Source organism: Myotis lucifugus, unplaced genomic scaffold (assembly GCF_000147115.1).
Source record: "Myotis lucifugus unplaced genomic scaffold, Myoluc2.0 scaffold_84, whole genome shotgun sequence".
NCBI classification, from domain to species: Eukaryota; Metazoa; Chordata; class Mammalia; order Chiroptera; family Vespertilionidae; genus Myotis; species Myotis lucifugus.
The window spans coordinates 4181233-4198859 of record NW_005871132.1 but is presented as its reverse complement, the minus strand read 5'-3'; the positions used below and the strand labels follow the sequence as shown (position 1 = coordinate 4198859).

The following is a 17627-nucleotide window of genomic DNA, read 5'->3' as shown; positions in this document are numbered from 1 at the left end:
TTGATTCCAACACTTTAAGGGGGAAATAGCTCTTTTAGCAGGCATTTTCCCTGAATATGTGCAGGAAAGGTCAATAAAGATACATTCAACTATTTAATGTGCATTTGGATGTTGCATCCATGATGTTGGTTAACTTACTAAACTGCTAAAAGCCTCCAGTAAACTGGGATGATCATAGCACATAGCTCATAAGGCTTTTGTGAGAATTAAATGAAATGTAGGTTTTTAAAGCACTTAATACACAGTGCCTGGAACAGAGTGAGGACTTCATAAATGTCAGCCATGATGACAGGCAGCCATGATTTAGAACCACATAGGAGTTTATAAAGCTAACTTTAAAGAAACAACTTAGGTTCCTCTACTCCTCCTCCACCTACAGCTATGAAACTGCAATTAATAGTCAAATGACTATCAGGTTGGATTTCGGAATCTGCCTTTTGCTAGTTGTAACTTTGAAGGAATCTCCCTTCATCTAGAAAACAGGCGAAATTCTTGACAAAACTTTTTCCTCCCCACTCCCTTCCCTTCCACCAAAAGACCAGTTCTTGTTGGGTGGATGAAGATCAAGCACAGTATCTACAACATGGTCATCACTCAGGAAATACTGGGTCCCTCCCCACTGCCCTCACTTCTTTATTTTTAAACCAAACTTACTAAAATGTCCCTCAGATCAAACTGGTGAAGATCCGCTTCCTCTCTCACTCCCAGTATCATCTACCAAAGCAGTGTTTTTCAAACGTTGTGTGTTTTTTTTTCACAGCTCCCAGTAAGAAATACCACTTACATTATGACATGTAAACACGTATGTAAGATTTCTAAAATAGAAACAAAAATCCTGTTACTATGTTGGATATAAGAATAACAAATTGACATCAAATATTATGTTAATAACATTTAAATTCATAGGAAATATTCCCTAAATTAACAGTATTAAATAGAAAAATCCCATCAGATGATTTCCTCAAGGTCCCCTGCAACTGGGAATATGAACTTTGGAAACCCCTCTACTAGAGTGTGTTCATTTTGTCCATCACCTTGTTCACTTCTGTTTCTAAAGAGGAGTCAACCCGATCCTCTGATTAGCATCCAAGCTTCTGCCGTTGCAGAGTGTGGGCCACTAGTGAAATGATGTCAGATTTTGGGCACTGATAAAGCCTCTGAGGTCAAGGAGGCATGGGAACTGAACCTAGGCCCTGTGCTCTCAGTTATGGTGAGATCAGTTTTCACACCTTTTTTTCTTTACAAAGAAATAAATTTTTATCACATGAGTAATACTTGCTTCTTAAAACACAACATTAAGATGAAGCTAAAGTAAATACCCGCAGCCCTTTGTATTACTGGCTCACAAGCTCTGTTATGTTCACCCAACCTCAAAGTTTATTCCTGGAATGAAAGTTCAGTTCTACCCCCAACTTCTAAAAAAGATGTGTCATTTGTGCTTTTGTGAAAACATTTTAAGATCTTAGGATGGTGTTAACTTATAGATCCACACAGCTATCAACGTGTAATATTATTCTTTGGGAAATCAGACCGCTGACTCTTAAGGGACAAGATTCTTAGCATCTAGAACTCAGAATTTTTACTCAGCGGTGTGAATGAAGGTTAGGATCCTACCGAAGACTTAATGACGTCTTGATCCCTGGTGTAATAGATAGTCAAGTGGAGCTTCTCAGGGTGAGGAGCCTGTGGGTGGTGGATGGGAAGCTGCCTCCTCAGCAGCTCCCTTGCCCCCCCACCCTTGGGCCCCCTGAAATACCTTCCCAGAGTCCCAGGAGTTTGCTGAACATAAGTAGAAGTCACTCCCAGTTCCTGCCTTCCCCTCCCGGCCAGTTTTACAGATGGGGAAACCTGTGTTCAGGGAAGACACCCACCTCAGGTTGACACAATGGAGTTAACTTGAGAACTGAGATCAGAACTCTGGCACCCTCACTCTTAGTCCATGGCCCTTTCATCTGTTTCATGCCATGGTGTAGGCTTATTTTGTTTAATTAAATCCTAGAATGCAGGTATAGAAACAGATTGCCTCCTGGATGTCTAATTAAGTGCTACTTATTGGACATTTTAGAATGAGATGCCAGGTAATTGATGCACCGTCTGTCTGGGGGGTTTTTAGCCTAATACTTTACTTCCTTATTTGACATCCTTGGGGGAGAAATAAAATTGTGTGTTTTACGAATTGGGGAGGCTCTGATCATGTCATCTTTCTCTAGTCCTTATTTCTGTATCTTCTGATGTGTAAATCTTAGGGCAAGGTAAGGTCAGAGGAAAGCACTTTTGACATTTTTTTAATTTCCCAAATCCAGTTAATCACCAAGTTCCACCCTTTTTCTCTTCCAAGTGACAAACCTCGAACATTAAAAATCTTAAAGTTACTTGCCTCTAAACTTTAGAGTCTAAAGCTACTACCTCTCTGTCTACCCAAATGGTAACTTACCTGGGTTAATCTTTCCAACCTTCACTTTAATATTTCAAGAACCTCCACTAGATCCCCATAGCTTGTAAGAGTGGGTTAAAGTTCTTTATGTGGAATTCAAGGCCTACTTATTCTTGCCTCACTAACTTGGACAGCCCTGTCCCACTGATATGGCATGCTCTTGTACCCCCTCTTCCCTTCTTCTGTGCTTTTTATTTGGCCATACTACAAATGGTTAACTTTAACTAGTTAACTGCCACGATATTTTGAATGTAATTAAAAAAGGTCCGCCGCTTTCGTCTATAGATGCTTATGGCGTACAAATGGTTAACCACTTATTTTCTGTACTTTTAGAGCACTTAAAATTTGTTCCAAGCACTTCGGCCTGTCTTATATGAATTTATTGGTTCTTTTACTCAGCAAATGTTTAATGCATAACATTGCAGTGGAATGAGATGCTGGGTCATTAACCAATAGGCATGCTGGCAAACAAAAGCAGACATGGCCCTGGCCCTGTGGTGCTTAAAGTCTAAAGGAAACATGAGCAAATATAGAAATACAACTATGACAGGATCTATGAGAAAGATCTATAAGGTACCACAACAACATATAATAGATGGATTTTGCTCATTCAGGAGGCCCTCCCTGAAGAAGTGATACTTGAATGGAAAACTGAGGAATCATCATTTCAAACTAAAGGAATAGCATGTGCAAGACTGCTAGATAGGAGCTCAGTGAGTGAGGGGAGAGAAGAATGTTAACATGAGTGGAGGAAGTCACAGGGTGTATTGTGGAAATGGGGCATGGTAGGAAGATTTGTGTTTATCCTAAGAACAGTGGACAGCTTTTGGAGATTTTTTAAAGAGAAGGAGTTGGGAGACTGACAGCAGTGTGGAATCCACATGGCTGAGACCAGAGTATGAGCAGATACCAGTAAAGCTGAGGCAATATCCTGGCCAGAAGTGATGGTAGCTCTTACTAGGGTGGGAGTGAGGATGGACAGAGAGATTCCAGAAATACTTGGAGATATATACACCCAATTCGATAATAGATTATATAGGGAGAGTGGGGGAGAAAGATGTCAAGGACGATTCCTAGTTTTCAGTGTTGCCCATCACTAAGATGGGGAACATTGAAGAGGCCCGGATTTGTATGGAAAGATGATGATTTACATTTGGGGCTTGATTTAGACTTTGAAACAACCAAGAAGACCTAGCAGGAGTATTTGGATCCGTGTGCCTGTCTTGTACCTTTTTGTACAGTAGTAGGATTTGACATTCAAAGCTCTACTGGTATCAGTTTCTGAACAACCCTATAAAACCTAACCATGAAGTATCTTGTTTAGGTGTTTACTTGTTTATTGTTGACTCTCCCATCAGGAGTATAGCTTCTAATAGTGCAGAAGCATTGTCTCCCTTATTTGCAACTGTACCCCCCTCATCTGGAATGATGCCTGGCTCATAGTAGGTCTCCAATAAATTATGTGAATGAGTGACCTCTGAAGGCCCAGGACATATAAAAATTTGTCATCCTGAGACCCAAATTTGCATATGCTCTGAGATTAGCATGTAGGGACATGGATGAGTCACTGCTCTGATTGACATACTTTGGGAAACTCCGAGCATCTGCCTCTTAACCAGGTTTTGTCTTCTGCCCCTAAAGGAATACCAAGTTCAAACCACCTGAGTGGCTATTTTTTCACCTGGTAGTTTATCAAAAATTTTAAAAGATTGATTATGTTCCCCTGTTGGAAAGATTGTGGTGAAACATGGGACTGTCACACTGTTGATGGGAATATGAACTTCTTCCCTGAAGTTTCTATCCTACATAATAAAAGCCTAATATGCAAATTGACCAACCAGTGGAATGACTGGCGGAACAACCACTTGCTATGATGCACACTGACCATCAGGGGGCAGACAATCAATGCAGGAGCTGCCCCCAGCCCGCAGGCCCCAGGCCAGCCATGGTGGGTGCCAGTGGGGGCCCCTGATCACCTTCCAGGCCTAGGGGCCCTACCCATGCATGAATTTTGTGCACTGGGCCTCTAGTTTAAATATAAAAGCCTTCTTTCCTTTGACCCAGCAATCTCACTTTAAGAAATATATCCTACTGGAAGGCATGCATGTAAAGAGATATTTTATATAAAGACACTCATTTTAACAACTCATGTCAGCATTGTTTGTAATAGTGATAAATCAGAAGCAACCCAAATGCCCATTATTAGGAAAATGGGTAACTAAATATGGTTCATCCATGTAGTGAATTTTCAGGTAGTCACTAAGACAATTAGATCTACAAAATAATTAAATATATAGAATATAATGATATTTATCATTAGTTTGAAGAAAAAACAAAGTTGTAAATTAATATACATAATATGATTAATTTTTTTAAGAGCAGCATAGGAAAAGATGTGGAGGGATAGACACCAAATTATCAACAGTGGTACCTCTGGAGAGTGGAATGCATGGTGAGCAAGGAGGAGCTTTTTATGTTATACCCTTCTTAATTGTTTGAAATTTCTCATTATTTTATATTACAAAAAAGTAAAAAGAGGTTTCTATGCAAAGTGGTTAAAATAAAATTGTGATGTGCCTTAAATATGGTAATATCCCTTAAAGGTTAAACCTCCACCATTAGAAAAACTTATCCAGAAGGCATCTGATACACTGGAAACAGTCTAGGCCTTGGAATTTTAGAGGTATAAATTTAAATCTAGCTTGCTGCTTTCTAGCCGCATGACCTTAAACCAGTTACTTAATCTCCCTGTGGATTTTCCTCACCTATGAAATTGAGATAAAAATAAAACTTATCTCATGGGATTTTTGCAAAAGTTAAATGAGATACTGTATCATCAAGCATCCAATACTGTGTCTAACAGCATGTAAGTGCTCAGTGTATGTCAGTTTCCTCCCCAGCGTTGCCACATGCTTAGTGCCACCCCAAGACTAGCACTGTTGAGTAGCACAGGCCAGACCTTTGTTAAAGATGTAATATGTAGACATAATTCTTCCCCCACCCCAACTCTCTCCTAACTCTCTGGATCCCTTACTTCTTGTCTGTACTCATTGCCAGTCCCTCTTCCCCTTTATTCCTCTCATATTTGCACTGTTATCTAAGGAAATGTAATAAGTACCGATGGCAAATATACTCGGGGAGATAGCTTGCTCAGAGATAAACTCTGATAGGATTAGACCTGTGTACTTTATGTTAACATGCTTCCTGGACCAGAGGTGCCTGGGTATCTGAAAAATACTCAGGAATCAAGACCTTCTGTCAGCGTCAGCACTAGGCCACTGCCCTTGCCAGGAAAGACCATGTTCTCCCCCCTCCCCCAACCCCACCCCCGGCTACCATCCCCTTTTAAGCATGACCCTTCATGTGGAAAGGAGGGAAATGCCATCTAGTATTCTGAAAACAGTTCTTAGTTAGAGAGAGAGAAATCTTTGCGCCTATATCCCTATGCTGTATGGATAATATGTTCTAGAAACTGTAAAACATCTTGCCCAATATGATTGTTGACAGAGAAGACAATGAAAAAATAATTGTACAGAGATATGTATATATTTGGGAACACATGGCATTTAGTTGTAAAGATACTCTTCTTTTTCGGTATGTTTTTCTTCCACTTTAATGTCAGATGGTAGTCCCCACTCTGCACAGCAGCATAGTCTTGGAAAGTACCTCATGGCGGGAAACAGAGAATCCCCTTTCCTTTCCCTCCTTCCCATGAGCTCTGGTATCTCATCTGAAGTTACCTTTCCACTCTTAAATGACAGGTCTCCCTCCCTTCCTCTTTCTCAGAGGACGTAAATTGTGAACTTGTGAATGGGTTTGCCAGAGTTCAAAGCAACACAGCTTTAAAAGCTTCTAATGCACTAACTCATTTTGCAAAAGGAAGATAGTAGTGATCCTTTACATTTGTATCATTGTAATTCTTTCGAAATGCTTTTACGTGATGGTCTCAGTTGATCTCAGTATTTTAAGGCAGGCAAGATACATACAAATGATACAAATGACAGCTTGTCCTTATTGAGTGCCTAGGATGTGACAGGCTCTTTCCTAAATGCTGGACATTTATCTCATTTAATCCTCACTACAACCCTATATTAGGCAAGTATTAGTATCATTCCAATTTTGTGGGTAAAGAAACAACTGGAGTTTGGAAATAACTTATCAGGTCTTTTAAATGGTGGGAAGTGAAGGTAGAATCTGAACTCAGAAAGTCAGTCTTCTAGAAATTAATGTTTTTTAAGGGAAAAATAAAAAAGAAGACAGCTAGGAAATTGGGGATAAAGAGATGCCACAGGATGAACTAAATCCTCCTATATAATAAAAGGCTAATATGCAAATTGACCAAACGGCAGAACGACTGGTCACTATGACGTGCACTGACCACCAGGGGGCAGACGCTCAATGCAGGAGCTGCCCCCTGGTGGTCAGTGCACTCCCACAGGGAGAGTGCCACTCAGACAGAAGCCAGGCTCACAGCTGGTGAGCCTCTCTTCTCCCACCTCTGCGGCAGCACTAAGGATGTCCAACTGCTCCCCATGGGGACTGGCCTCAGCCGTCAGTGTTACATCCCCCGAGGGCTCCCGGATTGCAAGAGGGCACAGGCCGGGCTGAGGAACCACCCCCCCCCCCCACCACCACCAGTGTACGAATTTCGTGCACCAGGCCTCTAGTTTAAGAATAAAAATACAACTTACGAATTTGAAAACTTGTAGAACTAAGTTTAAAAGATCAGTGATGCAATCTCTAAACAAGGCATTTATCTTTTTTAATTTGTTCATATTTTCAACCCTGATTTTGCTGCTTTTGGCCTCTTCTTGAAAACTTATCTGCTTAGTAGTGTGTGTGCCCAGTGTGGTTAGTTTTATAGAGAAGTTACAAGCTAAAGGGAAACAAAGATGGGAGGTTTTTGCCTTTGACATGGACTTGCTACTTCCTTTGTCTTTTTCCCAATCTGAAAAACCCTCCTGCTTTTAGAGAATTCAGCATCTGACTTCCTTTCACTTGGAAGGTTAAACTTGCCTGCTTGGGAAAGAGTGGGTTAAAATAAATAAATACAAAGATGGGCTTTTGTTGTAAGCAAGCCCCGAATTCAAATCCTGAAGCTGAGAGGGCTTGGGTTATCGTCTGAACTTTTGCCCATGAAGACGAGCCGGGATGATCACACCCTAGGGTGTTTGTGAGGATTAGAGACAATATATGTACATGGCCCAGCATACAGTAGATGTAGAGAAACAACTGAGAAGAAGGAAGAAGGGGTTTGCTTGTTGCTCATTTACCTTGGGACCCTTCCCTGCTTTCCATGTGAGGGTTGTGGGGGCAAGCGGGGGGTGGGGGCGGTATTCTGAGAGCTGTGCAGGATGCTATGGGGCTGGCAAACTCTCAGAGGGACTATGAGTGAGCTCAGTGTGGTCAACATATCTGGGAACCTGGAATATTTTACAGCTCAATATTCACATAAGGGATGAAATTGAAGAGAGGATAAAAGGCAGCGCAGCCAGTGCTGACGTTGGTAAAGGTGAGTTCTCTGACCCCCGGTGTGCTTTGCCCATAATAAGGGCATTCATGGAAGGGTACCTGAATGAGGATTTGATAATGAAGGTGCTCCCCTTGTCCCTGTTCTCCTGTCTCAGAGTGTCAGATTCAGCAATCTGCAAAGCTACTACAGAGCAACTTCTGGCCCCACCAGACTCCCTCCTCTGACTCCCAGCAAGCTGGCCCTCCCTCCCCTGCAAATGTCCCACCTCTATACAAATAATGTGGAGTAGAGTCCTTTCCATAAACTGCTACTTATGTTGAATCACTATTCAGCAAAATAAAGAACATGTAAGTTATTAATTACACGATCAGAGTGACAGTTGTTAAGTGTATATTAATTATTGCTCATGTAGCCTGCCCCCATGTTTTAGTTCTTTGCAAGCTAATGAATACCAAACACATTCTTTTACTTATGGCCAGGCAGAATGGCAAGAGCTGCTCAGGGGAAGAATCTTAAATCATATTCTCTTAGAGAATGAATGACCATAGACAAGTCATGTTTTCCAATTTCAGATTTGCTGTGTATGACATGGGCCCAGCTCATCTCTTCCCAGAGGTCATATTTAGTGTGTAAAAGAAAATATCTGAAAGTGCTATGCAAACCTAGGGTCATGTGTAGACTGCAGATCAGTGTCTTCTCCCTATTCCAATCCATGTGTGCTACTGTACAAAAGGAGCTCGTGTTAATAAATTCATTGTTGGAATCTTACTGCAGTTCCTTCTATTCATTAGGCTATGTTGTTGGGCAAAAGCTCCAAAATCTATTTCAGGTCAGTTCTGGGGAACAAAACAACAACAAAACAGGGTGAAGGTGGAGAAACAAAAATAAAACAGCAGATTATGATAGAATTCATGTTAGGCATGAGATGCTGGTCACTGGCTCTTCTGTTGATTGTATTGATTTCCAGGAATCCTACAGCTGGTAGACAGCAGCTCTTTCCCCCCAAACTACAGAAGGCTTGTTTTCAAAATGATGTTCTTTTTCCATTCACAGCTGAATAAGAAAGTCATCTATCTTCCTGAAAACACCACTGTCACCCTATTACTCTTCTTCAGAAAAGCCTTCAGTGATTATCCATTAACTAGACATTGGAGTGTGATACTGACTTCACTCCATCTCCCCACCTCCTGGTCACCACACCAGCACCACCTTATTTATCCCCTCTGCCTCCCATAAAGCCAGAGATGCCAGCTAGTTGGTTCCCTCCAGGTTCCCCAAGTAACTGCCCCTTCCTGCTAAGGGCCGTGCTCATCTTCCATCCTGAAATGGTGAGTTTCTCTGCCCTCTCTTTCTCACGTGTCATCTTTATCCTATCCGAGTCAGAGTCTCGCGTAAATCTTTTCCTTCATGAAGGTTTCCCCACCCAGAGGTCTCCCCTACACTTCTGCAGACCCTCTCTCCAGCTCAGCTGTCAGGGCACATCCTTATTTACAGCCCAACTCGGGAGATGACTCGGGTCTTATCTGGGGGCCAGAGCCTGTTCTGAGCAGCATTCTGTCGCCTCTCCATGGATATGAGAAAAGCAGGTGTGAGTGCCCATCATAAGCCTCAACAGACTATCTTTTGTGGGCTGTGTCCAGAAGGTGAGGTGCGACCCAGAGCCATTGGCTTTGGCCACTGAGATAGGCCCACCAGCTGCTCTGTAATGGGTGCCTGTGTTTGTTTTGTTTGTGGGAGTAACTCAGTCAAAATAAAGGCAATTATACCTGAGAACTCCAGTTTGAAAGAGGGAGACTTATACACTGACACTAACATGGCAGTGTGTGTGCCAGGCACTGCGCCAAGCACCCGATGTGGATTATCTCATTGAATTCTTGCAAGGACCTGATAAAGGTAGTACTATTATATGTAATCTCCACTTATAGTTGAGGAAGCACAAACTGAGTGAGAGTAAATAACTTGTCCAATGTCTAAGTATGTAGTAAAGTGATTTGAACAACATCATATCTGAGTCCAAAGCCTAGGTGGTTGCTGTTTTAAAATCTAGTCTGCAACAGTGTTTCTCAAAGTATAATGCCCAGAGCAGTAGCATCAGTGTCTCCTGGGAATTTATTAGAAATGTAAGTCCTGAGCCCCACCCAAGTCTTACTGAATCAGAAACTGCTGACATCAGTCTGGGCTGTCACAAGTCTTCCGGGCGGTGTATGCTCAAGTTTGAGTACTCCTGCTCTACACTAACCCTCCTATGAGAAGATGCCCTATAACCCGGCCTAGAACCCATATTGATATAGAAACTTTACAAGATATCAATTATGTGTGGCCCTCTGACTGCCAGAGTCCCACCTGACATATCTGTGCCACCTGGTTCCTCATCAAGGCAGACCTGCAGTATGTCTGTGTATTGGAAAAGTAAGAGGAGGGAGTTTTTTAAAGTAAAACAAAAAGTGTTTAATTCCTTCAAGTCTTTCTTGATAAAATTTGGCACAGTCTGATTTTTGTTTCATTTGCTCGATGCTTATGTTGACCTGACCACTGGTTAATGTATTTTTGGTCATTTCTTCCATCATTCAACAAACATTTGTTGGTTCCCAGGAGGTGACAGGCACAATATGAGGCACTTATGGTTCAACAGTGATTTAGAGACAAACCCAGTCGTCCTTCTCAGGGCCTACAGTAAACAGGCCATCACTATGAAGTGTGAAAAAGTGCTCCTTATGGTAAGATGAGGCACTTGGGGGAAACAGGGGGAGGCCCCTCTCCCAGATTTGTAGTCAGGGGAGGCTTCTGGAGGAGGTGAGGGTGCAGCTGAAGACCGAAGGAATAAATAGTAATTAGTCTAGTGAAGGGAGTGGAATGGTGGCCAGTGATATGGAAGAGTGCTGCTGTCGAGAGATCCACATGCAGGAAGACCTGCTGAAGACGGCAATCCTAGCATGGCCGAAGCTCTGAGTGTAAGGTAGGGCGTGAAGGGAGATGAGGCAGGAGAGAAAGGCTGAAGACAGATGTGACCAGCCTTAGAGGCCTTGTAGAGGTTGAAATTTATCCTTAGGGAAATGAAAGGAAAATGATGTGAAGAAAATATATATTAGCAAGTTCACTCCAGTACAAATGTGGGCTTATTTTAATATAATTCTTTATTATTGTTGTATGTGTTATCACTATCGATGGACCACGAGCTCCTTGATCTTTTTCTTCGCCATCTTCCCTTTTGTCCATGCAGTATCCACTCCACATTTTTCCCAGGCCAAGTAAGAACTCAGACTCCACCTGTGAGCTCCCAACCAGTCAGGCAGTGTGGTGGTTCATTTGCATGGCTTTTCTTTCCCACCAGCCGAAGTAGGTCACCTCCCAGAGATCTGGTCTCCCTTCAGCATTGTCTCCTGCTCTTGGCTGCAGGGTGTCTGTCCTTGTTGGTGACCGTCCAGCACACAGAGCGCTATGTCACCCTGTTTGCCTCTGTCGTCCTCAAATGTGACTACACCACCTCTGCCCAGCTCCAGGACGTGGTCGTGACGTGGCGCTTCAAGTCCTTCTGCAAGGACCCCATCTTTGACTACTACTCTGCGTGTGAGTGTCCTCCCTCTCTGGCTCTGCCAGGGTCCCTTTGTGAAGTGTTGCCATTAGGGTGTAGGTAGGAATGACTTAGGATCACAAATCCTCGTAAGTGAAAAGCCACAGAGATCACTTAATCCAGCCCCCTCATTTTATAGTAAACGGAGCCCAAGCAGATAGAGTAACTAATTGAAGGTCACATACTGTTTTATTTATTTTAAAATGTATGTCCCACCTTGTTCTAAAAAGATTTAAGGCAGCCCAGACATTAAGAAAAAGGCAGAGCAAATTCTGCCTCCTAGTCTGTGCCAGCACGCTGAGATGAGGATGCAGATTTGCCTCTCATCACCCTGGTCTTAGAATGCTGACAAGAAAACTCCTGCACCTCCGGGATGCACAAGGAAGGGTCATTTGTGAACTTGTGCCCACTGCTAGGTTCGATTCTCCAGCCCGCCTTCCTGGTGGACAGTCACTCCCCTGCTGACTAAACAGTGATACGGAGCTCACTGCCCCCAGGGAGTACATTTGTTGTTTGACATCTCTGAGATGCACAATTCCCCTATGTTTAGCCAAATCTGACCTCTAAGTAACAATTGGTTCCGCTGTCTGGAACCAAAGCTCTTCCTAGCTGCCCACCTCTGCCTCTCTCCAGGAACAAAGGAACCCAGATACCCACTGGCTCCCTTTAAATGGGATAATTAACCTGGGATAATTAACCTTGTAGAAATTTTGGGAACAGAAACAGACACCCTGTTGGAAGGAAGCAGATGAGCTCCCTAAGATGAAAAGAGGGGGGGAGCATCAGCTTTACTTCTTTTAGTCCTACAAATGTCAATATGAACCCAAAAACCTCTCTGAGCCACCCATGGAGACTGATGCTGTCCCCAGAGACCCCTCTCTCTCTAAATTCAGGTATACTTTCCGGGGGGAGTGGAGGGGATACTCTTAAAATGCCTGGGTTAAGTGGGGAGGTAGGGAAGATTAGGATAGTGGGCATTTGCCCCAGCAGATTTAACAGCTTTCAAACTTTGTATTGTAAGGGCAGGTGTATTATAAGGGAGCAGAGTCTGGGGCCGCTAAAAATGAGACACGGGAAGTTGGGATGGGAGTCAGTGGATGCATCCAGGACTTGATGGCCTATTGGGGGGATGCTGGAGTCTCAGGCTCAAAGTGTGGTTCATTGGTATCACTTGGGAGCTCATTAGAAATGCAGAATCTCTGCTTCTCACCCCAGACCCACAGAATCAGAATCTTCATGCGAACAAGATGCCCTGGGGACACAGAGGTTCATAGTGAGGGCACCTTTCTTCCTGGGAATTCCCCGTTGCTGTGTGACTTAGGCGTGTCCTCTCTCCACAGCATACCAGGCAGCTTTATCCCTGGGCCAGGACCCTTCCAATGACTGCAATGACAGCCAGCGGGAGGTCCGCATCGTGGCCCAGAGGCGGGGGCAGAATGAGCCTGTGCTGGGGGCGGATTACCGGCAGCGCAAGATCACCATCCAGAACCGTGAGTGGGTGCAGAGGTGCAGACACCAGGCTGAGTCATTGTGGGGATTTCCCTTTTTCTCTGCTCCCTGATGATCTACTTGCTCCCTGCCCTTGTTTGAGGAAAATGCCAGCTGTGCTGGTACAGAATGTGCCACGACACTGGAAGTCACTTCCCTGGAAGCTGGTCTCTGGGTGCGCTTTCGCTAACGGTGTAGGAGTGGATGGTTTCCTCTGTGTCCCTGAGATTCAGGGCTGAGGTGTGGACCAGGCGCCTTTGACCCTTCCATGAATTGCTCTCAGGGCCTGCTGGGACCCCAGGCTCCTGGGTTTCCCTCTGGCCGTGCCTGTTATACCCGTCTAAGGAAATAGAGCCTTCCAAGGAGATGCCCACCTTCAGACCAGCACCCTTCAGTGGTACAGAAAAGAACACTGGGCTTAGAATCCAAATCACCGGGCTGAGTGTCCCATTACTCCCACATGTTGGCTTAGTGACCGTGGCAGCTATGCTCTCTAGCTCCCGTTGCCTCATCTGCAAGATGGGCATAATGGGCTCTGTCTCCCCACACTGAAGTGAATATCAAATGTGATATGTGAGAGTTAGGCTTAAAGCGTATCCTTTGCGGTGATTAGACTCAGGTGTGAGTTCTCTTATAGGGCGTGTGAACTTGGGCAAGTCCCTTCAACATTTTTAGCCTCAATTTCTATAAAGTGAAACTTGCCCCAGTACCTGGGGAGTTGTCAGGATCAAGTGAGATGATATGTATGAAGCACTTAGCAACAGAAAGTGTGCAGTGAACTTTAGTTATGATCACTCAGCATACCTTGGGATGGTTGGGTTAGCACCCCACATTCCTATCTTATAATCCAGGATTGGTGTGATGGGTTATTGGCACAAAATTCAGAGCCTATTTCAATGAGCTTTGTGTACTGTGTTAAGTAAACATTTGCTGGTTAAAAAGAAAAAAAAGGTGGGGGAAATACACCCAGCTGGCCACTCAGAATTCCCATAGCAACAACGTGAAGAAATCAGTTAATATTCTTTGACCATTTAAAGGTAGAGCATTTAAAGGGAGCCAGTTTAACAATTGCTTCCAACTTTGTTTCTAATACTTTGGCTGTAAAACTTATGTTTGATCCTTTGACATTCAACCTCTGGTTCCCCCAAGCTGTGTTCCCGGCTTTAGGGCACAACTGTACTTTTCCCGTCTTTAGGGGCATTCTCAAAGATTCAGGGTGGTTCCACTTTCTCCAGAGCTCGCAGAATTAGCTCTAATAAGTCTCTTTAATTAACAAGTCTCCTTTACAGTTTTTGAAGGTCAAACGAAAGTCCCCAAAGGTAATAGTCCCTGCTTTTCTGCCTCTTTTTTTTTCCTAATTTTGAGCAGTGCAGTCTGCTACCTCCATTCCCAAACAGCCACACTGGGTCAGACTCTGCTCTTTCTTACTCTCATGGGAAAGTGGCATTTCCCCTTGGTTTTATTTCTACCTTCAAGCTTGTGACATCTGGAGCCTTGTTTTCTGATACTTTTATGCTAGTGTCTGCATCATTTGTGATGAACCTGTCAAAATAGTTCTTGAATCATTTAAAATGCTAACATACTTGAATGCCCTCATTACTCTGACATCCCTAAAATAATCTTTATGTCTCTAATAAAAATTGGGGAAGATTTATAATACACATTAACCTCTGAGGGGGAATTTCCCCCAAAGCATTTTCACCATTCTTCCAAGTCTGTGGTAAGCTTGTTTCTAGGAAAGGTAGTGGGTTTGGAAAATCATGAGTAGGAAAATTATCATAGGGATTGACGTAGAAAGAGAAGGAAACAGAAGTCAAAGTTAGCTCCAATAGTGGGTGACCTTACATTTTTGTTTCATTTCCTCAATAAATATTTCTTGACAAACAAATAAGAAAGAATTGCAGATATACAGATGGTTTCTAGACTTATTGTGGTGATCACTTCATATGTATATAAATGTTGAATGACTATGTCATATACCTGAAATTATTACAATATTGTATGCCAACTATAATTTTAAAAAAAGAATTGCAGATATGACTGTCAACTAAGCAGGAGCAAATCTGTAAAGTAAGGTCCTTAAGAATTTGAAGATGTCCTCTGGCACTTACTGTGGCTAAAATAATGGAGTCTTGGAGGCTGCCCTGATGCTCCGACTAGACTTTAAGCCCTTTTAGGACAGAGATGGGTCTTATTCCTCTTCAGATCTCCCGCATTTCCTCTTGAAATCGTCCACACAGTGTCTAACATAGTGCTGAACCCACAAAAGGTCTTAGTGAGCCTGTGTTGCATTTGCTAATCTTGAACATCCCATTCATCTATCTTAGTGGGGGAGCACAGTGCTTGGTGCTCCTGATAACTGAAATTATTATTTTTTTTAGTAACATTTACTCTTAAAACAATGGCATTTCATCCTTGCCTATTCAGGTTTATCTCATAACCTATTCCTTTAAGATCCAGAGATATCTGTTCACAGCTGGCAAGTGAACCAGGCTATGGCATTGTCTACCTAGTTTGGAGAGGATATGAGAACTTGGTGGTTAAGAGCACCAGTAGTGAAGCAGAGAGACAGGGTTTGAACCTACCTCTGCTAAGCATTAGCTCTGTTATTAAGCCGGTTTCTTAGCCTCCTGGAAAAGGCTAAGGCCTGCTAAGCCTCTCTGTTTCTTCATCTGAAATGCAGCTAATAATGGTACCCACGTATCAGGATTACAGTTGTGAATATGCAAAAGCCCCAAGTATTAGTGACTTAAACAATAAAGTTTATTTCTTCTCTTATGTAAATTTGAAAGTCGATGGAACAAGTGTAGTAGTGGCTCTCTTCCATTAAGTCCTCAGGGCCCCAAGCTCCTTCCAACCCACCAAGAATATCATCATCGTCCTCATAGTCCAAGATGGCAGCCATCATATTTGCTTTCCAGATAACAGAGTAGAAGAAGAAATAAAGAACAACCCTGGCCAGTGTGGGTCAGTGGTTAGAGGGTCATTCCATGCACCAAAGGGTCACGAGTTCAGTTCCTGGTCAGGTTGTGGGTTCAATCCCCAGTCAAAGCGCATATGTGAGGCAACCAATCAATGTTTCTCTCTCTCTCCTTCTCCATTACTCTCTCTCTCTACAGTCAATGGAAAAAAACAACAACACACATATCTTCAAGTAAGGATAAAAAAAAAAGAGGAAATGAAGACAAAAGGGTAAAGGTGTCCCCAGACTGTTTTTAAGAAAGTTCTTGAGTTATGATGTAACACTTCTGCTTACACTCTATCCGCCCTGAGTCATATGTCCATGTCCGTCTGTAAGAGAGAATGAGAAATACTGACTTTATTCTGGATGACCTCATACATGACCAAAAATTCTATGACTCTGAGAGAAAGGGAGAATAGACACTGGGAGACAAGTGGTAATCTCTACCTCACCCACTTGGAGAGTTGTAGTGGGAATGAAATGAGGTGATCTATACAAAACCCTTTCAAAATACCTCATAGGGCTCAATGACTGGTCAGTTCTACCTCCATTATACTGTTTGGAGAAAGAGGAGGGTCTCAATAAAAGGAATGAGGCCTTTCTCTGAACTATGAGGGGTCCACTTAAGATGTAGAAGGACAGTGCTAGGGTCTTGAATCTACAATAGGTCAGAAAGCATTTCCCTCTCTTTCAATCAGTGCACATTCTTCCTCCTTTCTTGCAGGAGCAGATCTGGTGATTAATGAAGTGATGTGGTGGGACCATGGAGTGTATTACTGTGCGATTGAGGCTCCAGGGGACACATCAGGTGACCCAGATAAGGAGGTGAAACTCATTGTCCTGCGTAAGTACTGCGGGAACTTTTTATTTATCTGCCCCACCATGACACTTTTTTCATACAGGGGAAAAAAAAAAGAAAAAAGCAGAAACAAGCAAGGCCAGGTTGTTATTTTTGGATTGCCAACCTCTGAAGGTCTCTTACCAAAGCTAACCTTTTTTTTTTTTTTCATTATATTGTTCAACCTTAATCTGTAGGTTGAGAGCTGTATTTGTTAGACCTCTAGGCTATTAGAACTGCCCCTGTATATTTAGTGTGACCCCTGCTTGACTTCTCCCTTGCAGACTGGCTGACGGTGATCTTCATCATTCTGGGAGCCCTCCTCCTGCTCCTGCTGATTGGAGTGTGCTGGTGCCAGTGCTGTCCCCAATATTGCTGCTGCTACGTCCGCTGCCCCTGCTGTCCCACCCGCTGCTGCTGCCCTGAGGAAGGTGAGAGGGGATGGACAAGCAGGGGGATGGCTTGCTGCTGGAGCCTGATGCCCCAAACAGATCAACTTCAAAACCATAGGCTCTTCCAGGTTCTCCTCCACAACTTTCTCCCATCACAGGCTCGGGGGTCTTTGGCCTCAGCCCAGAAAATGATTCTTGGGCAAGCTACAGAGTCAAGTGAGAGGACTTTCTTCCTGTCCTCATTTTAGCCTGCCTATGGCCTTCTTCAAATGGCTCTGCCTACTGAGAGCATTTCCTCCGTGGCTCTGTTATACCTGTGCTCCACTATTTGCTCTTAGCACTGACCTTGCTTAACATGAGGTCGCTGGAGAGAATTGTTTAAATGTAGCAGTGAGAGAGGAGGCCACTCCTTAGAGATGACTTGAAAATAGTAGATCTGAGGAAAGAGGTGTTAGAGCAGTGGTTCTCA

The 17627-nt window shown here is 43.3% G+C and overlaps 1 protein-coding gene across 7 annotated transcripts in view; it reads left to right on the top strand.

Annotated features, from left to right (window-relative positions):
* Positions 1 to 17627, top strand: part of ILDR1 (immunoglobulin like domain containing receptor 1) — a 32122-nt gene that overhangs the window by 2158 nt on the left and 12337 nt on the right. For 3 of the 7 annotated variants that reach the window (XM_006090945.3, XM_006090944.3, XM_014457754.2), the window contains exons 2-5: positions 11304 to 11474; positions 12819 to 12968; positions 16653 to 16772; positions 17051 to 17197. In XM_006090945.3, the coding sequence (XP_006091007.1) occupies positions 11304 to 11474; positions 12819 to 12968; positions 16653 to 16772; positions 17051 to 17197 (588 nt within the window). Of the gene's footprint in view, positions 1 to 8132; positions 8255 to 8960; positions 9236 to 11303; positions 11475 to 12818; positions 12985 to 16652; positions 16773 to 17050; positions 17198 to 17627 lie in introns of those variants that run through there. The other 4 variants (XM_023755787.1, XM_023755788.1, XM_023755789.1 and 1 more) reach the window with 4 other exon arrangements.